The sequence below is a fragment of the Macaca fascicularis genome, chromosome 15 (assembly GCF_037993035.2).
Source record: "Macaca fascicularis isolate 582-1 chromosome 15, T2T-MFA8v1.1".
Classification (NCBI taxonomy): Eukaryota; Metazoa; Chordata; class Mammalia; order Primates; family Cercopithecidae; genus Macaca; species Macaca fascicularis.
Genome location: NC_088389.1, coordinates 18,070,848 through 18,096,728, shown reverse-complemented (window position 1 = coordinate 18,096,728; position 25,881 = coordinate 18,070,848). Strand labels below are relative to the sequence as shown.

At 37.7% G+C, this 25,881-nt stretch overlaps 1 protein-coding gene across 6 annotated transcripts in view; it reads left to right on the top strand.

Annotated features, from left to right (window-relative positions):
* The window catches only part of PBX3 (PBX homeobox 3), a 225,995-nt gene that overhangs the window by 186,599 nt on the left and 13,515 nt on the right, over positions 1 to 25,881 (top strand). For all 6 annotated transcript variants that reach the window (XM_005582207.5, XM_005582204.4, XM_074016539.1 and 3 more), the window contains 2 exons: positions 751 to 941; positions 6,663 to 6,798. In XM_005582207.5, coding sequence (XP_005582264.1) covers positions 751 to 941; positions 6,663 to 6,798 — 327 coding nt within the window. The remainder of the gene's footprint in view (positions 1 to 750; positions 942 to 6,662; positions 6,799 to 25,881) is intronic.

Below are 25,881 nucleotides of genomic sequence, written 5' to 3'. Positions count from 1 at the left end.
ATGCAAGGCCCTTTATGTGCTAATTCAAGCCTGAATCCTTCTTGCCTCTTTACATATTATCTGTATTCCTACTTGCCATATTCTGAACTTGCAACATACTGTTAATTTCTAGTGCCTGGAATTCCTCCTGACTTCCATCTTTATCTACCTTTCAAAGATGCTACCTATTCTTTAAAGCGCAATCCATGAAGCCTACAGATGAGAATATTCCTTCCTTGGAACTTATTAATATCTTCCTGTTAGTCTTTGCACTGAATTAGTTTTTTATATATTTTTTCTCACCAAAGGCCAGGCCTGCATCTTACTCATTTCTATGTTCCTTACAGCACTGGCAAGAGTTTGAACTTTGTAGTTGTTCAGTAAGCATTTGTTGACTAAATGTAAAACCCCAGAGAAAATAGGTGGTACTTAGTATTAACAATTAACATATATTTTTATTTGTATATGGGAATTGGTAGGGAGCATCCTCGAATGGGAAAACATAATTTTGGAACTAGACAGGGGTGGGTGGGAAGAGCAGCTGAATGCTATCTCCCTTGCACATCTGACCATGCACGGTTTCAGAATTCTTGCTGCTTTAACTACTATTACTACCATTTTGAAAGTGTCTTAGTTTTCGTTTTACCCTACACACTGTATAATGCTATTGGTGATTGCAAATGAGGTGTAAATTCAGATGAGTTAATCTCTTTATGTGATAATATAAAATATCAGTTTCCAAAGGAGTGATTTTTTTTTTTCCCATTACAGGCATGTAATGAATTTACTACACATGTGATGAACCTTCTCCGAGAACAGAGTAGAACACGTCCCATTTCTCCAAAAGAGATTGAAAGAATGGTGGGCATCATCCATCGAAAATTTAGTTCCATTCAAATGCAACTCAAACAAAGCACTTGTGAAGCAGTTATGATTTTAAGATCAAGGTTCCTCGATGCCAGGTATGTGAAGCCATAAATCTATTGCATGGCTTTCCCCCGTCTTTCACTCCTTGTATATTCTTTTCTGTAAAACTGACCCATTGGTCTTAAATTCTTTTGGCCATATGAGCTCTTTTGTGCAATGGACAGGTAATTCAACTCATGGTGCCTGTGCTGTCAAGCTTTCCTGTCTGGGAATGGTAGTGTAGTGTGGGTTAGTTGCCAGTTTAGTGACTCAGGAAATGAATAGGATTGGCGTCTCTGCTGATGGCTTTAGGAATATGTAGCCTTTCCATTCTGATGCTAAAAAGTGTTTTTAAGGATAGTTTTCTGCATATAACTATTTTAACAAGGGGTATTTTCTAAGAGTTTCTTAATGTTACACTGCTTGTGCATATTATCGGAAAATACTTGGAGATATTGATACTCCTAAGAAGGAAGAGGCATTTCAGTTAATAGCAGTTACCACAAAGCTCCAGAGTCTGTATATCCAAATCAAGAAAGAAAGCCTATCATTTTTCCTGTAAGGATGAAAATTTCCCTTTATCCGAAGCTTTCCCCAAGTTTCACAGGAGTTAGGTAATATATTGTATATGGTAATAAATTGTATGTGGTGACCTACTGAGTGACAGAACAGAAGAATTGTCAACGTCCTAGTGTACGCTGCCTCTGTAGGGATGCCTCTCGGGGCATTGCCAAAGCTTATGATCAATCTGCAGCTTTGGAAAGGAGTTTCTGTTTTGTTTTTCTTTCTTCTCCCATGGAATCTGACAGAGGTGATAATTATCATCCAAATCTCACAATATTAAAGGAAATGACTAAGATAGCTTCTCAACTGGAAAACAAAGTGTGTGGAGCATTTTCAGCGTTTTTCATGTTAGCTCTTTCTTTCCGTCTCAGTTCCTGTCCATCCTTTTGTACGTGAACTAGCACAGTACCTACTAGTCTCCCTGTCTCCAGTCCTACTGCCCTCCAGCCCATCCTCCATATCCCTTGTTTGTTTCTATAACATCACTGTGCTACTCTGATTGCTTTGCTTAAAAACTACGGTAGTTTTCCAATGCTGGATATATGCATACTTCACATATACACTCCTTATCCTGACATTTAAGGCCCGTCCCTGTCTGCATTGCTTCTTTGTTGTTGTGAAGATTTTATTATTCTTTTTTCTATTTAAAAAATGCCAAGCTCACTATGGAAAGTTTGGAAAATATATGGAATAAAAGGATAAGGATAAAAGTTAACCTCATTTTTATTACCTAAAGAAAAAAAAATCACTATAAATGTTTTATTCTCTCTCTTTTTGTTTGGGGGCTTTTTAAAAGAAATATTTCTGTGATGGGTCAATTTACACAGTCTGGTCTGCTTTTTAAAAAATTTACCATGAATACGTAAACATTTCCATGTAGCATAAGCTCTAATTATAAATAGCATTTTAACAATTGAAGTTACCAAATGTATATAAAATAAATAATGTCCTTAGCATTCTCTTATTTTTGAGCATTTAATTTGTCTCCATTAATTATTCTTTTTCTTTTCTTTTCTTTTCTTTGTTTTTTATTTTTGAGAGAAGGTCTCATTCTGTCACCCAGGCTGGAGTGCAGTAAATGATGTTCTCATGGCTCACTGCAGCCTCGACTTCCCAGGCTCAAGTGATCTTCCTGCCTCTGCCTCCCGAGTAGCTGGGAGGCATGTGTCACCATGCTTGGATAATTTTTGTATTTTTTGTAGAGATGATGTTTCACCATGTTCCCCAGGCTGGTCTTGAACTCCTGAGCTCAAGCTGTCCTGCCTCCCAAAGTGCTGGGATTACAGGCAGGAGCCACCATGCCCAACCAACTATTAATTTTCATATAATTTCTTCCTTTCTTCCTTCCACAAATATTTATTGATACTGAGGATATATTGGTAAACAAGACAGGTTAACATACTTGCCCCAATTGAGCTTATATTCTACTTAAGGAAACAGACAGTAAACAAGTGAACAAATATGCCATAACACTGTATTTAATAATGTAATGAAATGTACTAGGTTGGTAAGTGGTATGCAGAAAAATAAAGCAAGTCAAGGAGAGAGAAAATGTAGAGGGTACTATTTTAGATAGATTTTTATTGAAACTAACATTTTAATGAAAATCTTCATGGATTAAACCTTTTTGGTCTTTAGGATTATTTCCTAAGGATCAATTCTTAGAAATGGAATTATTAGATCAGAGTTTGAACATTTTCAGTGTTCTTATTTATATATCACTAAATTGTTCTTTCCTGTATTTCTTCCAAAAATGAAATGCTTCATGGAATTATGTTTCTACTGCTTAGAATTCGTTCTTTTCCTAAGTCTAACCACTTACTTCCCTGGCTCCCACAACAAACCGTCTCTCTAAGCTGGTTACCAGTAATGAGTCATCATCTGTGAGGGTATCTGGAATGGAGCCCGGAATGGAACCAGTGCTTGTACTTGTTGGATCTAGTGAGATTTTGCTCATCGTTCCAGGTCTCGTCTAAATGCTCGCTTTTCTGAAAATCCACCTTAATCACCCCACTGAACTAGCCCTTCCTTCCCTTGAACACTTATACTATGTTTATACAACTATTCAGACCGAACTTCCTGTAGACTCCCTTTTCTTGTAGTTTTTCATGAACATTTCTTCTCTCCCTTAGTAAGCCACAGTGTCATTGAAAGCAACAGCCAAGACTTACACATTTGCATTCCCCACAATTCTAGCAAATGACTTATATGTTAGAGGCTATCAAAAATAATTTATTGACTGGCCAGATGAATGAATAATTCCACTTAATACTTTGTAACAGCTCAAATCAGGGTTAAAGAGGTAGTATCAGAAGACAAAAAACATTTTAAAATTACTTGTCAAATTTGAACATTTTATTAAAAAGCCTAATGTAACAAAGATAGTAAAACATATGTCTGATAGAAAGGAATATTTTCTAACATAATTGCTCTCCTTATTTCTGCTGATGCTTTCCCATTCTTGTCAACATGCATGCTTATTTTTTAAATAACTGCATTCATAATGTATACACCTAAATAATTTATTTTTCTTCCATGAAGAGAAAGTATATTAACAGCCTAGAGTGAGCAGAGCCAGAATGAGAGAGTGGCAGAGCTTGGAGCAGAGTCTCTTCTCCCGCAGAGATTGCTGTTAGTAATGTTGTGATGCTGGTGGGACACAGGCCTGGACTGATGTGCCACTGCACACTGGCCTGAGGCATAGCCATTTAGAGTATGGTGAACCCTGGGGGAGTGAAACTGAGGGGAAATGCTTAATGGGCATTTTCTACAGGATGTTTTCTAAAAAATAAATAACGTGTAAGACCAGGTTCTCTCCTGTGCCTTCGAGTGAATGCAAATACTGAGCTTTGGTTCCATCTATTCTTGTAGTGCCTCCCAGCAAGCCCTCTGCACTGAGAAGGCAAGGGGCTCTGCTCTAGGCAAACATGCTCAGTCAGATATATGATTCCCTCGCTCACTCTGACTTCCCATGCTCATGTTTTCTTCATAATTGGAGAAGACGAAGCATGCACCAATGCAAAACATTTAAGAATAAATTTGTGTGGGTCTGTCTCCTCTTCTAGTAGAAGTGCTGTAGTTTGGACACAGCCAGAATGTCCAGTGAGCTATTCTGTTTGTTCTCTGAGGTGTTTTGATGTTTGTTAAAAACCACCCCTGGGCAAAAGTGATGTGAGCCAAACTTCTCTTTGCTTTCCTAGACATACTTCTTTTTGATCCTCCTTTCACACGTCCCTATTTCCCAAAGAGATGCACTTGTGTCATCTATTCCCATCTACCCTGGGCCTTGCTCCTGGGCTCCATGTTTTATACTAGGAGTCACAGACTCACATGCTTACATATAGTGGAATTGAGTAGAGTGACTGGATCAGGGATACAGGGAGGGACAAGGAGGGTTAGAGCAGGCAGGTGCATATCTAAGGGGGCACTATTACTCAGCTTTAGCCTAGAGCTGCCTTCTAAGAATGTGGGCCCAGTATGGCTGGTATCCCAATTTTTCATAAGAAGTCAGAAACCTAGATTTTTATGAGCAAGTAATTACTGTGTGGTCTCAACAAATAATGTCTATGGGTCAGATAATGCCTGTAAATTTGGCATTTTCAGTATCTAGTCTAGACTTTACCCATGCACCTACTCATCAGAGTGTACCTCTTCAACGTGCTCTCACCTTGGGACCTTGTCTTTCTCTTCAAGCAACACATGACTCCTGCAAAAATGCTAACTGGCCTCCTTTTTGGTGTATTTGTCCTCGTTCCCTTCCTTCCCTGTCTTCCCTTACCACCTTCCCATCCAGTTCATCATCAAATCCTGTTGACTGTAATCCCCAAATAGATCTTGAATCTCATCTTCATCTCCCAGAAAACAATAGTTTAACCCTCCTAAAAATTATTGAAATTAAGAAATTTCAGGACTAAAACCTGAGTTGTTTTGATCAGACCTAGATTTCTTGCTCCCTTGACTCTCCCTTAATGTTGAAATGTAGATGACATACTTAACCTGCCATATGAGTGACATCATTTTGACTAGAAGAATCTCATACAGTGCATACCTTTACAACAGCCTACTGACTTTGTCTTTTCTGACTGTGGGATATCACAGTTGAGAAGAATTAAGATTATTTGGAAGAGAGTATTAAGAAAATTATCTGGGGAAGGTATTTTCTAGTTACTGGGGTACTTAATTGAAAGTGAATTCTGACAAATGATAATTTTCAGGCTGGAATTCTTTAAAATCTTAATAACAAAACCCAAACAGAAATGACATTTTTGCTACTTGAAATATATTGTTAATAAATGCTTGATCTTTTGAAATTCTGTTGCCCCCTTCCCAACAAAAACAAAAGAAAAATTTTTGTTCTCTCCTCTTTGCCTAGTGAAGAAAATCATACCCCAGTCCAGTCAGTTGCTTAAGCAGAAAAACCTAGAAATCCTTCCTGATGTATTTTTTTTTCCCCTAAACTTCCTTCTCTATCTACCTCACTCACTCCTCCCATTCAATACATCATCAGGTCCTATTGCTTTTACCTTTCAAGTAGATCTTGAATCTTATTTTCATTGCTCTCACCTTGTGCCAAGTTACTATCATCTTCATTTTGACCAGTGCAGTCATCTCCTAAAATGGGCTTTGTAGTTCTTTTCATGCCCTCCTCCAACTATTCTCAGCAATCAGAATGATCTTTTAAAAACATGAAACTTAAAACCTTTAATAGTTTCCTATTGCACTCAGCATAAAATCCAAAAATTTTTATAGAGTCCACTGAGCTTCTATAATCTGCCCCCTGCCCATCCTTCCAGACACATCTCACACATTCCCTTTTACAGTGCTCCAACCTGCTCTAACCCTTTAGACAAGATATTTCTGTTTCAGAACTCTTCCTCTGCCCAGTCCTCTTCCCTGTAAGCTCTCTGATAGACCTTGTTTGTTCTCACTGGATCTTCATTGAATACCTAAAATATTAGGTCCTCGAAGAATGAAGCACAATTAATTGTGTTTCATAGTCTGGTATTTTTCTCAGTGATCCTACATCTTAAAATGAGTTGGATAATGCTTTGGAGGATGTCTAGAACATAACTTACAATATTATAGAAATAAATTAGAACTTAAGGATGTTTAAAAAGAGAAATCTACTTTTTTGGTATCATCCTAATTAACCTATCCCTCTTAGGTTAATGTTGATTGTAACTGCAATTCTTTTTTTTTCACTCTTATCATAGACGGAAAAGGCGTAACTTCAGTAAACAGGCCACAGAAATCTTGAATGAATATTTTTACTCACACCTCAGCAACCCCTACCCCAGTGAAGAAGCCAAAGAGGAGCTGGCCAAGAAATGCAGCATCACAGTGTCACAGGTGAGAAAGGACCCATGGGTCTGTCTTGTTCCCTGTGGATACAGGAACCCCATTCCTCCCTCAGGGCGTTATAATCAAATTTCATATCCAAATGTTCTATCATCAAAAAAGATACAAAGAAAATGTAGATATTTCTACAGTTTTAGGCAAGATTTTAAACCTTTGATAATTTTTTTTTTTTTTTTTTTTTTTTGAGACAGAGTCTCTCTCTGTCGCCCAGGCTGGAGTGCAGTGGCCGGATCTTGGCTCACAGCAAGCTCCGCCTCCCGGGTTCACGCCATTCTTCTGCCTCAGCCTCTGGAGTACCTGGGACTATAGGGCCCGCCACCTCGCCCGGCTAGTTTTTTTTGTATTTTTTTAGTAGAGACGGGGTTTCACCAGGTTAGCCAGGATGGTCTCGATCTCCTGACCTCGTGATCCGCCCGTCTTGGCCTCCTAAAGTGCTGGGATTACAGGCTTGATCCACTGCGCCCGCCCAACCTTTGATAATTTTTAAAAACCCTAAGTGGCAAGGAATCAAGACCACCACCACCCCCGTTCCCCAGTGTAAATCTTCTCTAGAGAGGACATAAACATGCCATGGGGAGAGACGCAGTTTACACTTAAGTGACTCTCCAGTAAATGGCATGTATTCCTGATTTCGCTGATTTAGATGACTGACCTAAACTTCTACCAGCAAGAAACCAATTTATTTTGTTGCTGAAAGGAAATTTAATATAACTCTTTGGTGAAAGCTTTGAGGAATTCACCAGGCCCTTTCTTGGTAACATACTACAATGTTGGAGTCCCAGGGATTTCTTTGCTTCCTTGTTATCCATTAAACACGAGAATTAAATTCATGCTTTCAGGGTTTTTGGTTTTGGGGTTTTAAAAAAAAGTTTATTTGTAATAATTTCTGACCCTGAAGTTAGTTGTCATATTCTAACAAAAATACATTCAGTTTTAGTCAAATAGACTGGTATTTGGACTGAGGATTGGAAACAAATAAATTAGCAAACACCTGTACCTCTTTAGAACATAAATATATCCTATTAGCATTACCTCTAAAATACAAATTTATTTAAATGTTCATATTATTGTTAATAGATGACATTTGAAGAGCATTTCTTTATAGCATGCAAAAGCAGCAGTTTACCAACCAGTTTTTGTAGTGAAACTTAAGGAAAAGCTGACCCTTGTCAAAAATTTCAGTGTTCACTAGGGGTCACATGAAACCATTTTTATAAGTAGTTTCTAAATAAATACTCGTGCTGTAGATAAAGTTCAAGATCCCCTTCAAGTTCCAATGAGGGTCTCATGTCAGTGTATGAAGTCATTGTTATTTAAGGGAATAGGGCCTGGGTGTAAGATGATTTCCAGCTCCTCTTTTGGCATTATTTTCTGTAGAAACTCAAGAACAAGCTTTGATTCATAACTAAGATTTCATTCAAGGTTTATTGTCATTTCTCTTATGAAATGGTATATCTTGATTTCTTTGTACGCAGTTAGAAATGGAATATAACTGATTTGGATTACCAGCTTACATAGACATATATTATATAAAACATTACAAACTGGGTTACTTACTTCCATATGAAATATGGAGGAATAGTATGATATGGTGGGTTAGCTGGAGAAGACAAAATTAAAAGAAGAATCGTTTCAAGTAGGGTTTTATGGTGAGTGCCTTTTCCCTGAACATTAATGAAAGGATTAGGTTCATGCCAAACACCAGATGATGATGCCACATCTGGTTTTCCTGTTCTCACAACCACTCTCTGACTTAGAATTTGAATGTTTGTGGATGAATTTAAGGTATTTTCTTGCTTCCACTCTTTTTTTAAAAACACTTCTATAATATCTGCACCATTAGAGAATAACACAGATTAATATCATCTATTTCAAAAACAATGAAATCTGGAGTTTTCATTAGCTGTAGTACTTCACACTTTGTGTGTAGTGTAGAGTGTGCTCAGTACACACTTGTGGAATAAGTGATAAAAAGGTTTCCTTCTGGCTATTCTGAACTAGGGAGTTTTAACTTCTAAAATAGGCTAGGAACCCATTTACCAGTGTGTGTTTTTTAAAATAGTTAATTACTAAATTTATTTCACTTGTTTTCTATGGAAAAATAGCTTTATTATGTTTTGATTTTTTTTTTAAGCAATTGCTGAGAAAAAGGTACAGAGGTAGAAATAATACAGATATAGCTCTATTACTTTGTCTAAAAAGCAAACTTTCTGACCTTGTTTCTTCCAGGTCAGCCTTTCAAACACAGAATTTCAGAAATAAGTTATGCTTATAAATTTTATGCTTATAAATTAATGGCCTTTTGTTTAAGTTTTTAAAAAGTGAAAGCAAAGGATTTCTGTTCCAGGCCTGACAGGTCAACTGCTTTTTCTTTTTCTTTTTTTAAGACAGGGTCTCACTCTGTCGCACAGGCTGCAGTGCAGGGTATGTTTGAACTGTAACTTTGAACTCCTGGGCTCAAGCAATCCTCCTGCCTCAGCCTCCTGATTGCTAGGACTACAGGCATGCCACCACACCCAGCTAATTTTTTAATTTTTTTGTACAGACAGGGTTTCACCCTGTTGTCCAAGCTGGTCTTGAACTCCTGGCCTCAAGTGATCCTCCAGCCTCAGCCTCCCAAAGTGCTGGGATTACAAGCATGAACCACTGCACCTGGCTAACTACTTTCAAAAGAGAAAAAAATATTGTTTAAAATGTAAATCATACTGAAATACAATGAAATTTAGAATCCAGAAATTGTTCATAAAGAAAACTAACTTCAAAAATATTGAAACCCCCTGAAAACAGGCAACTGGAATAATACTATTTTTACTAGATGTAGAATATATGAAACTGTGATTTATTATTTACTGCAACTGCTTATAATAATAGGGAAACTTCAGAAGAAATGTAAGGCAATATCTTTAGTGCTGTGAGGGCAGGCTAGAATTTCTTAAACAGGACATAAAATGTGTAAGGAACAAAAGAAAAGATTGATAGATTCAGTGGTAGAACTTTTGTTTATCAAAGTACTTAATAAAGACTGAAAACATCAACATGATACAACCATTGAGTAAAGATTGGATCAGATATAATTATCAATAGATATTATATCTAGAGGAAAATTTAGATGAAGAACAAGTTGCAAGAGATTTTTAAAAAGTAATAATAAAGTGGAGAAATGGAACAAAAACTTGACCAAGTGATCAGAATCAACATCACCAAGGAGGAGCAGACAGACATTAGGTGTAGTATTTCATCCAAGAACATAACCTGAATCTAATCACAAGACAACACCAGACAAATCCCAAATGAGGAATGTTCTATTGAGGACAGAAGCGGGGAGGGAGCATTATTCTTTAAAAACATCCAAGAAAGGCCATGGAAATGTTCTAGATTAAAATAAGCTAAAGAGATATGACAAGTAATTTCAATACTTTACCCTAGATTGGATTCTGTACTGTAGGGAAAACCATACCATAAAGGATATTGTTGGGTTAAATTTACTGAAGTAAGTTGAAATTGATAATTGTACTATGGTTATGTGAGAGAATCTCTCTAGACTTAGCAAATACACACTGACTGACTTAGGGGTAAAGGACCATGATGTATGTAACTTAGCCTCAAATGTTCAGAAAAAAAAAAATGTGTGTTTGCATGTATATGTGTGTATGTGTGTATATGAACAGACATACACACACAGAGAGAACATGAGTGCCCACAAAGATAAAACAAATGGGGGAAAATGTTAATAATAGGGGAAGGGCATATACAGATATTTCTTTATGTCATTTTTATTGTTGCAGCTTTTTTGCACGTTTGAAATTATTTTCAAATAAAATATTTTCTAAACTGTGGGGACAGTCCACAGACTGCAAGAAGATACTTACAAGTGTATAAACAACAGAGGATTAAAACATAAAATATAAGGAGTGCCTATAAATTAATAAGAAAAGGCAAAAAACCTATTTCAAAAATAGGCAAGAGAGTCAAAGAAGGATTTCATGGAAGAAAAAATAGAAATGGTCAATTGTATGAAAAGATCCTCATTCTTATTAGCTATCAGGAAAATGTGATTTAAAAATTGCAGTGAAATAACTTACATTTCCTAGTTTGGCACATTCTGCTACCAAGAATGTGTAGCAGTAGGAGCCCTTATAATATTGGTGGTAGGGATGTAAATTGATATAGTCACTTCGGAAAACTTCTGACATTATTTTATAAATTTAAACATGCATATACCATTCAACCCACAATTTCTAGAATACCTCTTGTCTGTATTTCAGGAAACACTGGTAAGAACATTCATAGTAACATTGTTTGAAATGGCAAAAAATTGGAAACAAACCATTTGTCCACAGACCGGAGAAATGAGTAAATATGCTTTGTTATAATCCCACAATAGAACACTATACAGCAGTGGAAAAAGAGTGATCTACATGTATCAATTCATGTTGAGTGAAAAATGCAAATTGGAGAATACACGTAACATAACATTTTTACAAAGTTTAAAACCAAGCAAGCTAAACAGCATATTGTCAGGGGACACTTATATATGGTTAAACATAAAGGAAGAAAGGCAATAATAAAATTTAAAAAGGACCGGGTGTGGTGGCTCACGCCTGTAATCCCAGCACTTTGGGAGGCCAAGACGGGTGGATCACCTGAGATCGAGAGTTTGAGACCAGCCTGACCAACATGGAGAAACCTTGCCTCTACTAAAAATACAAAAAGTAGCCAGGCGTGGTGGTGCACACCTGTAATCCCACCTACTCAGGAGGCTGAGGCAGGAGAATCACTTGAATCCAGGAGGTGGAAGTTGTGGGGTGAGCCGAGATCATGCCTTTGCACTCCAGCCTGGGCATCAAGAGCAAAACTCCATCTAAAAAAAAAAAAAGAAGAATCCAATGATATGGGATCAAGAAAGAACAATCAAGGAGTTTCAGTGTTACTAATAGTCTTTCTTAATTTTAGTGGCAGGTTTACAGAGATTAATTATTATGCATTACAAACCTGCATATATAAGGCAAGAAAGTCTCATGTCAGTTATTAAATCTAAATAACAGAATTTAAAAAGACTGTTTCCATTCGTTTAACAAATATGTATTGAATAATGCTGATTATGTGCCGAATACTATGCTAGGGATGAAAGAGACATCAGTGAACTTAACCAGACAGACCCGTGTCCTAACTGATAGAAATGTGTACATATACTCACTGAAAGATATCTATAGGAATATCCTTAGTAACAGTATCCATAATAGCCAAAACTAGAAACAATGCAAATGTCCATCAATAGGAAAATAGGTATATTTATGTATATTTGGAATATTTATGTATGATATATTTATGTGTGGTATATTTATGTATATTTGGAATGTTATTTAACAATGAGAATGAATGAACTATAACCACATGTAACTACATAATGCTAAGTAAAAGAAGTGCTTGATTTCATTTATAAAAAATGGAAAAACCAACTTGATTTCATTTATAAAAAAATAGAAAAACAAGCAAAATTAACCTTGGGGTTAGAAATCAGATTAATAGTTATCTTTGGGGGAATGGTGATTGGCAGGAGGAAGAAGTATTTCTCGATCTAAGTGGTAGTTCCATGGGTATGTTCACTTTATGAAAATTCATTAAACTCTTTACCTATGATGTGTGGCCCTTTTTTGTATATTTTTATTTTATTTGACTAAAGAGTTTGCTTACAAAACAAAAACAAGCCTGCCCTCATGGAATTACATTTTTGTGGGAGTATACAGATAAGTAAACAAGATAGTTACGAAGTGATAGTTACTCTTGACGAATAAAGGAGGGAAGGGGTTAGAGGATGCAATTTTTAATAGGGTGGTAAAGAAAGCCCCTCCTGAGGAGGTATCTTTTGGTTAGATTGAAGGAGATGAAGACAAGTCATGTGGATAATCAGTGAGGAACATTCTAGCAGAGGGAACAGCAAGTACAGAGGCCCTGAGGTAGAAGTGCCCTAAGCAAGGGAGCAAGTAGTAGGCGATGAAGTTAAAGATGCTGGGGAAGAAATAAATGGTTCATGGGCCTTCTAGGCCATGGTGATGACTTGGGCTTTCACTGTGAGATGGGAAACTGAGGAGTGACATGGATCTGACTTAAGTTTTATAGGATCACCATGGCAGCTGTACTGACATTAGACCCTGGGAGGCAAGGGAAAGCAGAGATATCAGTTGGGGTACACTCGAGTGTTCACTCAAGTGAGTATTTGTTATAGAAATGATGAAATGTGACTGGGTTCTGGATAAATTGTGAAGGTACAGGGTTTCCTGATAGGTTGGATGTAGGATGTGTGAGAAAGAGATTTGCTAAACCAGAATTTGAAATTTCTGATTTCTTGACTTGCTTTGATTAAGTAAGCTGGAGTTCCCCTTTTACCTAACATCCTGAAAATTGACAAAAGAATAAACTATTTCACATGTCATATGCACTGAGAATCATACTTAAATTGTCACATACTCTTAATTAGTAGAGCAGATATTAGTATAATTTTATTTTTTGGAATAGAGCTAATTTACATTGATTATTTGAGTTATTAAGCCATAAAAAACTTCATTCTTCTCCTAATTCCAATTTTGAATTTGAGTAACTGGCTGTATTTTCTCTGCTAGGTGTTTTTAGAATGAAAAATGTTAACTTATTCTTCATTTCTACCGTAATTGAAATGTACTGTAAAGAAAGGATTGATTTAAAAACAAAAACAAATGAGAACCAGAAATGGTAGAGAGATTAAGTGACAGCATTAAGACTCATTCATTTATTCATTCAATCAACATATTTTAGAGCTCTTAAAGTGGCAAATAAGACCTGCTTTTATAATAGTCTAATGTAGATACCAACACAATCTCACCCATTCAGGTGAGGAAACTGAAGTTCAGAGAAGTTAAGTGATTTGACAGGGGTCACAAGCCTTAGTGAGTAGGGGACTTGGGGATTTTTACACAGAGATTCTTAATAAAGGGGGAGAAACTGAAGTCTTACTTTTTTTCCTGCAAGAGGCAATGTGATTCATTCATCCCCAGGGTCCAGGCTGCAGAGTACTGGTTTGTGAGGTACGGACCTTGGCTTATATCACTAGGGCTGCATCATTTTCCTGCTAAGCTACTTTAGAGACTCTAGGCTAGTTAGTAGTCTGAGGTCTCTTTACTCATTAAACTACTTATTCCAAAGCAGTGAATATTCAGTAAGCTAATTAAAATTTGTAAGTAAGATTTCCTTATTAAAAAAACTATTAAAATAAGAAGAAGCCCGTTAAAATAATAATTAGAGCAGGAAAAAAGAAGATGACTATCAAATTACAGTACTTTTTTTCAGCTATACATAAAAGCCTTTTCGGTTGCTTTGGCAGTAGACAGAAGGCAGAAGTAGATTTCTACTGCAAGTATGCAGTTGGTAAACCAGAAACAAGTTGAAGGAAAAGGCAACTTATTTTGTTAAAACGATTCTTTCACATGTCTTAAAAGAAAGCTACAGACCCTCTGTTCTAAAAGCTCTGATTGTGTATCCCAGTGGAGGTGGGACATCATTAAACAGTGTGCCGAGAATAAAAGAGCAGGTTGTAAAAAGATGGGAGCTTTGAGGATGCTGTAGCACCAAGTACAGATGAGGCATATCTGCAAGATTTAAAGAAAACAGAGAAGCTTCTGATTTTTTTGTTGCTGTTGTTGTTCTCTACAGACAATCAGCACCATGATTAGTGTGGTGCTTAAAGCTTGCTCCAGCAATATCAGATATTATGTTTATTTTAGAATTGACTATCTTGAGGAAATCTCTAACACGCAGTTGATATGATACCCAAACAAAGGATAAAGAGACAATTTTTCCAGCTGGGCATGGTGGTTCACACCTGTAATCCCAGCACTTTGGGAGGTTGAGGCGGGCAGATCGCCTGAGCTCAGGAGTTCAAAACTACCTGGGCAACCTCGTCTCTACTAAAATACCAAAAATTAGCCAGGCGTGGTGGCACGTGCCTGTAGTCCCACCTACTCAGGAGGCTGAGGGAGGAGAATCACTTGAGCCTGGATGCGGAGGTTGCAGTGAGCCAACATCATGCCACTGCACTCCAGCTTGGGCTACCGAGTGAGACTCTGTCTCAAAAAAAAAAAAAAGAGAGAGAGAGAGACAATTTCCAGCTTAGATTTAGAGTTTTGGAGTTTCCCTATACCTGGAAGAAGTCGTAATCAAAATTGTGGTTCCTCCATTTTTTGTCCCCTTTGCCTTCTTTTACCTATTCCTTCTCTTCTTCCTTCCAGTTGAGTATTCTTACCAGTTTTTCTCATGCTAGTCTCAGCACTGTGTCTAACCTTTCCGTTGGCCTGGCTTCCATGAGGCATTTGAGGCTAATAGGTCAATAAATAAGCCAGGGTCCCAGTAGAAAACAGATGCCACACTCAAACTGGAATAATTGGAGGACACTTTATAAGTGAGGTAAAACAACTTGCCCAAGGTCACTGAGCAAGTGACCATTTACAATAGTGTGGACACAGTGTAGGGAAACCACAAAGGATAATACTAGTGATTGGTTCTGTTACCCACTTGGCCTGAAGAGATGAGGGCAAGGTTAGTAGATCTGAAGACAGAGGAGGTGTGTGGAGAAGGCCAGTGACTGAGACCTGAGAAAAGGCAGCCTTATAGTGCAGGAGTCAGGAAAACAAATACTGTGATCTCACTCTTTTCCCTTCCCATCTGCTGCCAGTGCCTACTATTGGCCAGAAGCCTGAGGGCACCCAGGGCAGCCTTCTGGGGCCCATGACAGGGTATACAGCGGATAGGGAGGAGTGAACAGAAGATAGACAATGTAGTCCAAAGGGTGAAGACACCTGGTCAGAACAGGCTCCACGCTCAAGCCTCCTGACTTCCCACTTCTGTTGATTCTTTGATGTTTGCATCCAGAAACCTTCTCCAGAGATGCTCCTGGGCTTTCCTTGTCTCTTCTCTTTTGATTTCTCTCCTCTCCCAATTCTTCTGTCAGCTATGTGGAGAACACATTTTTCTAAATAAGTATGGGTTTTGAGAGTAGAAACTACAGTTTAAATAAGTTTAAAGTACCTTTGGCTAGATCAAATACCAGGATTTTTGGCTATTTTCCTAATTTGCTCAATAGGTACTTAGTGCCTACTATATGTTAGGCACTATGCCTGGCACTGTGGCAAAGAAAGGTCAGTAAGATAGGGTTCTTCTCCCCAAGAAGTATTGAATTTGTTGGGGGAAACAGACAGATGTGTTACTGACAGAATATAAAAGTTACCTGAGGAAGCACACAGGCACAAATGGATGCCATGTGAGGAATATAGTACAAAGAAGGGTTTACTTTCTACTGAGAGGATCAGGAAAGACCTTCTAGAGAAAATGATGTGTAGAACCTGGAGAAGGATGAATAAGACTTTGGGAGAAAGGGTATTCTAAGCAGAGGAAACTCAGAAGCAAAAAACAGTTATGTTAGGAAAACAGTTTAATAAGTCTGGAGCCTGTGTTATTATGTGGGGGGTGAGGGATTTTATTATAAGACTTAAGGCTACAGACTGTGAAGACTCAGAGAATCCTGAACTAAAACCCCAGCTCCTCCCCAGTTTATTAGCTCAGTGACCTTGGGCAAGTCGTTTTACCTCACTGTGCCTCCTTTCCTCATGTGTGTAGTTGGGATAAAAATAGCGTGTACTGGCCAGGCATGGTGGCTCACACCTGTAATCCCAGCACTTTGGGAGGCTGAGGCGGGCAGATTGCTCAAGCTCAGGAGTTCAATACTAGCCTGGCCAACATGGTGAAACCCCGTATCTACTACAAATACAAAAAATTAGCCGGGCATGGTGGTGCAACACCTGTAGTCCTAGCTACTCAGGAGGCTCAGGCAGGAGAATTGCTTGAATCCAGGAGGCAGAGTTTGCAGTAAGCCGAGATTATGCCACTGCACTCCAACCTGGGCAACAGAGTGAGGCTCCATCTCAAAAAGAAAAAAAAAATAGCGTGTACTTCCTAGGGTTACGGGAGTTTCAGTAAGATAAAACGTGTAAAGCACCTGGCAAAGTGCCTATCACAGAGTAAGTGAAGATATAATAGTAATTATTGTTATGCAGTTTCTCCTGCTTGGAATTGTCTCTCCCTGCCCCCTGCCAAACACATACAGACATCTTATTAATTTCTACTCCTTCAAAGCTCACTTCAAATATCATTTCTTCAAGAAGGCTTTCTGTGATACTTCCAGTTCCTATCCTCCATTGTATATTCTCATAACTTCTTTTCCCCATGATCGTAACTAAATAATGATTTGTTAAATACTGTTCCCCTGATAGATGGTAAACTTGATTTTGGCCAGAACTACTATCTTATTCACCCTTATATTCTTAATGCCTAGCACAGTGTGTCCAGCACATAGACATTTATTGAAGATGGTGATATTGTTAACTGATATAGGAAACACATAAGGAAAAGCTAGTTTGATGGAGGGGACATTAAATCTTGGCAGCAGTTATGCTAGGTTCACATTGCCTTCAGCATCTGTTGGGAAATGTTCAGTTTGGAAATATAACTTAGAAGAAAGGTCAAGGTTAAAGATACAGCTTGGAGGTCATTCACTTAAGTTCCTAGTTGAGGCCCTGGGAATGGATGAAGTTGCCCAGGGAACCTGCAGATAATAAGAAAATAAGGCTGGGGGAAATGACATTTCCCTGATTCCATTGCCAATTCTAAGGTAGTAGCTAAAAGGCTGAGAATTTAAGCAGGGCTTTAGACAACTTTTCAGGGGTGAAAAGGTGTGAATTGGTGTCTAGGACCTGCTAAAGGATGCTGCCTTTTTCCCTTTGCTTTGGGTTAGGACTTAAACTGTTAGGGCTACATCTTAGCAGCGAGCACATCAGAAATAGACCCTAATGGAAGATCTGCTATTCTACCTTAGAATACCTCATTCCTTGACATTGGATTGCTGCTATTCATAGGTGCTTGGACAAATCAAATACAAAATTTTTTTTGTGGAGAAAGATAGCAGCATCCTAGACTTCAAATTGTTTCTATAAACAAAGCAAAAAAAAAAAAAAAAAAAAAACACGAAAACAAAAAAACTGGGCACACAATCAGAAAAAAACAGCTATACAAGACAACATGACAATGTTTCTGGTACAGAAACCAGCAGAAACAACAGACAATAGAAACAGACTCAAAACAGTATAGGAAATAAAGGAATCTGACATGGACTATAAAATAACTATGCTTAATGTCTATAATGGAGGAAAGACAAACTGGACAATTCTGTCAGCAAATTGGAAACCATAAAAAAAGGGTCAAATAAAAATGTTAGAATCAAAATTAGGAACCCATTGGATTGAGTTAAAAGAAGATTAGACATTGCTGAAAGGAAAATTAGTGGACTGGAAGATGAATCACAAGAAAATAATGGTATTGAAGAATACAGAGACAATAGGATAGAAAAATTGGGAGACAGAGAATAGGAGATATAGAGGATACAGTAAGAAAGTCTAATATACATGTGATTGAGCCCCAGAAGCAAATGTGAGAATGGGTCAGAAGCAATATTTTCAATGTAATGACTGAAAACTTTCCAAAACCCATAGCAAATTCCAAGACCTAGACTTGTGAACAACACCAGTCCCCAAACAATAAATAAATAGGAATCCACACTAAACATGGTTGAAACAAAAGCAGCCAGTGGGAAAAGTAAGTTTGCCTTTAATAAAACAACAATTGAATGACCACTGATTTCTTAACTGAAACAATAAAGACATAATACAGTAGAGTGATACCTTTAAAGAGATGAGTCAGATTAAATGTCAGCCTAGAATTCTGTACCTGCCAAAAATGTCCTTTGATAGTGGAGGTGAAATAAAGACATTTTCAGTCAAAAACTGTAATAATTTTTCTCATTTTCTCTCTAAAGGAAATACAAAAAATGTGTTCTGCAGACAGAAATAAAAAGATTACAGATACAGGGTAGGAGATACAGGAAGGAGTAGAAAAGCAAAGAAAAGGATAAATATGTATGTAAATCTAAGTGAGTAGTACTGTTTAAAGTAAAGATAATGTCTTATTTTGCTTACGGTATGTATAGACTTAAAATATACAACAATAATGCCTTGTAAGTTATGAAAGGAGAGTAACTGTTCCAAGACTCTTACGTTTTCTGGAAAAGATGGCAAAAATACCAATTAGTGAAAAAGTACCAATTAATGTTGGACTTGAATAGTCGAGAAAGTGTAAATCTCCAGGGTAGTCATAAAAAAAAGTAAAAGAATATATAGCTTTCAAATTAATAAAGAGAGACCGAGACATAGAATACTTTTTTTAAAATAAGCAGTCTAAAAGATGGCAAGGGAAAAAGAAAAAATGCATAGTAAGTGGGACAAATAGGAAGTAAATAGGAAGTAGTTAGTAAGATGATAGGCTTATACCTAAATATGTCAGTAATCACATTAAAGTAAATGAATTTAATACTCTAAGTAATAGAGTCAGGATTTAAAAATGAAACTTAATTATGTGTTCTCTAAAAGACATATTTAAAATATAAGGACATAGAAAGTATAGCAGTATGAAAAAATGTAAATGTGCACAATAGCCAAAAGAAAGTTTGTGTTGATCTAATAATATCAGATAAAGAGCACTTCAAGGAAGCTCAAAAAACATAAAGCAAAACTTATACAATTTTAAAGAAAAATAGGCAAATTCAAAATCACTATAGGAGATTTTCACACTTTTCTGTAACTGAACAAGCAGACACATACATATAAGTCAGTAAGGACATAAAACAGTGCTTCTTAAACTTTAGCATACATAAATAAGAATGATCTGGAGAGCTTTTAGAATATAGATTTCTGGGCCCCATTCCCAGAGGTTCTGATTCAAAGTGTATGTAGTGGGGCTGGCAATTTACAGCTCCCAGATTATGCTGATGCTGATGGTTCTGGAACTACACTTTGGAGTAGCACAGATATAGAAGGTTTTAACAATTAGCAGACTTGACCTAATGGACATATATAGAAACACTACATCCAACAACTGCAGAATATACATTCTAATTTTAAGCACTTATAGAACATTTTGAAAGTTGACTATATTCTGGGACAAAGTACCTCTCAATAAATTTTAAACAGTTTAAAACAGACTATGTTTTCTGACTACAGTGGAATTAAACTAGAAATCACAGATAACTAGAAAATAACAGATAACCAAATAAAATTCCATATGTTTAGAAATTAAGCAATATAACCCTTGGGTTAATGAAGAAATCACAATGGAAATTAGAAAATAACTGAATGACAATGAAAAGATAACATACCAAAACTCATGGGGTACAGCTAAAGCCATGTTTAGAAAGAAATTTATAGCTTTAAATATATATTATATATACATGAATGTGTATGTGGTGTGTGTATGTATGTATATACTGTACATATCTGTATATATGTGCATGTATATCCGTGTGTGTGTGTATATATATATGCACACGCATACACAGTAGGTCCATTTCTAATTTAATCTACAAACACATTATCTATGTACAATTTTTCTTGCTCCAGTCTTTATAATAGCAAAAGACTGAAAATTCAGTTCAACCTCCACCTCCTGGGCTCAAGTGATCCTCCCAACTCAGCCTCCCAAGTAGCTAGGACTACAGGCATGAGCCACCATGCCTGGCTAATTTTTGTATTTTTTGTAGAGATGGAGTTTCACCATATTTCCCAGGCTAGTCTCAAACTCCTAAGCTCAAACCATCTTCCTGCCTCGGCCTCTCAAAGTGCTGGAATTATAGGCATGAGCCACCGCACCCATCCAGTGCTGTCCTTTCATATCATGTATTTTGATAAACTGGTATTTTAACTTCAGATGACCGTACGTTCTGTGTAGGAAGGCGGAGAAGTCACTCAGACCCTGCTCCAGCACTATTTAGTAACAGTGTGACCTTAAGCAAATTATTTAATGAGTCATTTTTTATCTATAAAATGAGAATAACGATAATTTGCTCAGGGGATTCAGGGGTTGATGAAATAATGTATGAAGAGTGTCTAGTACAGGGCCTGGCGTCTCATGAACGTTCATTAAATGCCAGTTGTCATCCATTCAACCTACATTTTCTTGCTGGGCATACAGAGTCTTATAAAGGATCCAAAAGAAAGAGGGAACAAAGGTTCTGACATCCGGCAAACTAGCGTGCTAAGTATTCACAGGCTCCCTGAAGGTGAGATCCAGGGCGGGGCATGAGGGTGTGTCTGTTCTTAGTCTCTGATGGACCTACCATATATATATATTTTGTATTCTTTACTCCAGAAATGCATGAGATTCATTTTTGATGAGAATTAATTATATATATTGAAAGCTTACTATGCTTTTTGAGGATAGGTATACCCGCTTTAACAATTAAATGAAATTTTTCTGGATTTTTGAAAAGAAAAGAAAACTGCAGTGGGTATGTGGTGAGGAATGGTGTTTGAATAAATAAGCGTTTCCCTTAAACAAGAGGTGTGACTGTAGGATTTCTTTTCATAGGACACTGAATGCATGTTGATGTTTTTATTTACAGAGATAAGATTTACCTGAAACTTGTCAGAACAAAAAGTCTGGCCCATCGTTATTTGGAGTGCTCTGTGCATTCATTCTGGGATGCTGCTGTGTTGCCTGGGAGATGGCTTCACCTTTCAGCGTAGCTGATGGGAGGCAGTTCCACAGTTGTGATGTCAGTGTTTCAAAATCTGTCAGAGGCTTTCCATAGAGCCTAGGAAGGAAAACTACTAAGTTGTATACCTACCACATTTTTTTTCTAATAAGAAAAATAATTTTAAAGAAAAAAAACCTCTTAACTGTAAATGTTGTCTGTGGTAATTTAGAGGCACCCCTCAGCACATGTTTTAGGGAGTTGAACAGTGTCATCCATTTTCTATGTACTGTGGCCACAAGGCTGATGTTTTATACACTTTTGCAGATGAGCCTCTTTGTGAATGTCACGAGCAGTTATCAGTCTATCATGCAGAGGAGAAAGGGCAAAGCTGAACTGTAAGAGTGTCAGCACATTATGGCAATAAAATTTTTCACAGCCTCAAATTTAAAAAATACTGTACTTGACAAGGGAATCTGTTTTAAATTATTTCAAATGCTATGGAAACTGAATTTCTATTTGTTCGGTTCTCCCATTAAAAGTGGGATATTTTCCAAAAGTTGGTTTTCAAGTCAGTTGTGATAAATTTGCAACTTCTTTTCTTTTCTCTCTCTCTCGCTCTCTTTTTTTTTTTTTTTTTTTTGAGACAGAGTCTCGCTGTGTTGCCCAGGCTGGTGTGCAATGGCTTGATTTTGGCTCACTGCAACCTCCACCTCCCGGGTTCTCCCACAGTTCTCCTGCCTCAGCCTCCTGAGTAGCTGGGACTACAGGCGTGCACCACCATGCCTGGCTAATTTTTGTATTTTTAGTGGAGACGGAGTTTCACCATGTTGACCAGGCTGGTCTCAAACTCCTAACCTCAGGTGATCCACCCACTTTGGCTTCCCAATGTGTTAGGATTACAGGCATGAGCCACCGCACCTGGCCACATTTGCAACTTGTTTTCTTAGAAGAGAAAAAAAATGTGTGGATTCTTGGGCTAGCCCACATTTTAACCATGAAGGAGCTGAAATATTTTGCACTGAAAAGGTAGAATATAAGTTTGTAGACCTCACCATTTAATACAGTGAAAAAGAAATGAAATTGAGTAAAGAATAATTTTTAAAAATTGTACTAAGTATTAAGAGAAAACAAGTTTTATCAGGCAAGACATAATGAAACGGGCTTTGTAACTTTAGGTGAGTTACATAAACTTTTTGACTTCAGTTTTTGCTTCAGTAAAATTGGGTCTTTGTAACAGTTAAATGAGATAATACATGCAAAATTCCTAATACAGAGCTGGCTCATAATGAGCTCTTTGCAAATGGCCACTGTTTGAAAACAGGCACAAGTGGCATTGGAATTCAGGTTTCCTGCAAATTCCAGGTCCAGTGCATTGTCCTGCTGAGTTGGGACACGGATGAGAAGGGATACAGGTAGTGCTGTTAGGTACTTGTGCAGAGCAATAGCCCAGCAGGAGTGTGGCAGATGGGAGCTCTTGGTCTTCTGTGGTAGGAATTTTATTCTGTTCAGGTATGTAGGAGTTCACCTCCTTTTCCCTTCTTGCTGCTGCCTGTTCCCTCTTACCAGTGTCTCACCAGCACTGGGGGCAGGGCCAGCTTGCCCAGAACTTGAAGCTCCTGGGAAAAGGGGTCCTGACCTTAGGCACTGCAGGAAGTAAGCATGGCGTGTATGCCGTTGGCCTTCAGAGGGTTTTGTTATTGCTGATTTGTTTTAAGAAAAGGGAAAACTAACATTTACTGAGTGCCTGGTACATCCCTGGCACAGTCCTATGTATTCAACATGCCATCTCATTTAATGTTCACAACAGCCCCATGAAGAGGAGGTATCATTATTCCACCTTGTAGACCAGGAAAGGAGAACCTTAGATGGCAAGACTTTTCTAAGGTAACATAGGCAGGAAATTGCAGAGCTGAGATTTACACACAGGTCCATTTGGCTCTCAAACCCATTTATCCAGCTGTCCTCAGAGTTCTTAGAGGAATGCACACAGTGTGTGTATCCAGAGTGCCCAGCCTTTCTGTCCTTATAGAAACTGTATCAAACCTGTACCTTCTGGAGGGAGAGGACTGGTGTGAAATTTAGAATTTATTAACACCATTAACTTTAAAAATTGAACAGTATCTGGCTTCCATCCCTCACTTCAAATTGAATCACATAATGGGGATGAAAACATTGATTAGGGAGAAACTCTTTGTTAGAGGTAAAATTGTTTACCATGTAAATGTGCTACCATGTTCCATTATACATGACTTAGCATTTCAACATTTCATAATCTGTTATATTTAATTAGGCACAGTACATAAAGTATGCATCACAAGTAAACATGGGGAAACACAATGGCAAATTTTTCTAAGATTTGTGCTTCATAAATTTTCAGTTTGTTAATTTCAATAATGATGTTTTAGTGTCAGCTGCTTCTTTCCAAACAAGTGCAGATCCTCTCCCTGACGCAGTTTATTCACGGAAGCAACGTCAAGGATGAACTACAAAGTTCTGCACTTCTGCCTCTTAGAGGCTGCCTTTAAGTAATAATTTTTCTCTTTTATTTAATGCTGTTATTAACATGATCAATAAATGTAGTAACAGAATTTGAAACATAAGATACAATTAAAGCTAATTAATAAATTGGCTTTCAGTGACTGTGGAGACATTATAGATGGTTTAGCTTTTTATTTTGAACATGGAATTTTTCTTAAATGCAAAGCCACTTGGGAAATTTCAGTGGCTTGAGATTTACAAAGTGTTTGATTTTAATTATTTTAAGCATTCTCAAACCTGTCAACCATGCCCTTCAGATAGAGTACAGTAATGGGATTGGTCACTCATATAGCTCTGGGTCCCAGCACAAGACCTGGCACTTAAACTCATAAAGATTGTTAAGTGACTTTCCAGTGCTTTTTCTGTTGTTGTTTTTTTTTAATTTATTCATTAAAAAGTATATTTTTCGAATTTGAAAAATCCTAATACTTGCTGATCTGAAAACAATTTGGATGATACCTGAAAACACAAGAAACACAAAACCAGAAATTACTTCTAAACCCCACTGTACATGATAGTCATGTTAGTACTTTTTTCCTGTGCTTGTGTATATACCTACATCTATGTATGTCAGTGTTTGAGTATTTTTACTAAAATAATAAAACAAAGGCTCATGGTGTATAAAAAGAAAAAAATGCCCTTTCTTCCTTTTTTATAATATATAATGAATATTTTCCCCTTGATTTGTCAATAAATATTTCCCGTCAACATGATCTTTTAATAAATGATCATATTCCATTATACAAATGTGCTATAAATTTAATCTCTCTCTCTCTCTCTCTTTCTCTCTCTTTCTATTAATAAGTAGGACTAAGGGGTCAGGCATAGTGGGGCAGTAGGACTGAGGGGCCAGCACTTTGGGAGGTAGGTGGATCACTTGAGCTCAGGAGTTCAAGACTACCCTGGGCAATATAGCAAAACCCTGTTTCTACAAAACATATAAAAATTGGCTGGCTGTAATGATGGCTCACTGCAGCCTCAACCTCCCAGGCTCAAGAGATCCTCCCACCTCAGCCTCCAGCCCTCAACCTCCCAGGCTCAAGAGATCCTCCCACCTCAGCCACCAGTGGCTGAGGTGGGAGGATCTCTTGAGCCTGGGAGGTTGAGGCTGCAGTGAGCCATTATTATGCCACTGCACTTCAGCCTGGGCAACAGAGTGAGACCCTGCCTCAAAAAAAAAAAAAAAAAGATAGGGCTGTAGTGGATATCTTTGTACATTTATCTGTAAGTATTTTCTCAAGATAAGTTTTAGTAATCTGGGCAAAGGGTGTGTTAATATTTGCTGGCTTACACTCCAGAAAGGTTATGCTAAATAAAAAGTAAACTGTATCTACCCCCCTTAAGTTTATTTCTTTAATCTGAACTTAAAAGATCCTATAATTGACAGATTTGTTGTCTGTGTAGCTACAAAAGGTCATTGTGACATGGAAGTGGTTACCCGAATGAGCCCTGTTTTGAGCCCAGAAAAAGTCTTTAGGCACACCCAGTATGAGGGGTTCCCATGCTATGCTCACATAGAGAAGTTAGAATGTAACCAGAGTTAGCCTGATCACTTAAGGCAGCACTCTGCAAACTTGGGGGTGGGACGCATACTCCACAGAGTAGCTGAAGGTTTTCCAAAGAGGACTCAGGTATGCATGGTTTCAAGGTTTTCACTGGCCAGCTTTCCTTATATATATGTGTACTCCTTCCTAAAATCCACCTGCCCCAGAAAGTGGCTCTGATGGAAGCATTGTGTTGGTTTTCTTTTCCCTTCCTGCCCTTTCCTACCTGCCCTTTTCTTACTTTATGAAAGAAAGGGATACTTCCACCTGGTTCATTGCCCTGAAGTATGAGACCCTCCTGGGTGCCCAACAAGAGACGTTATGAAATACTGGTGGTAACCAAACCTCCTTTAATCGGCACTGTACCGTCACCCCACTCCCAAG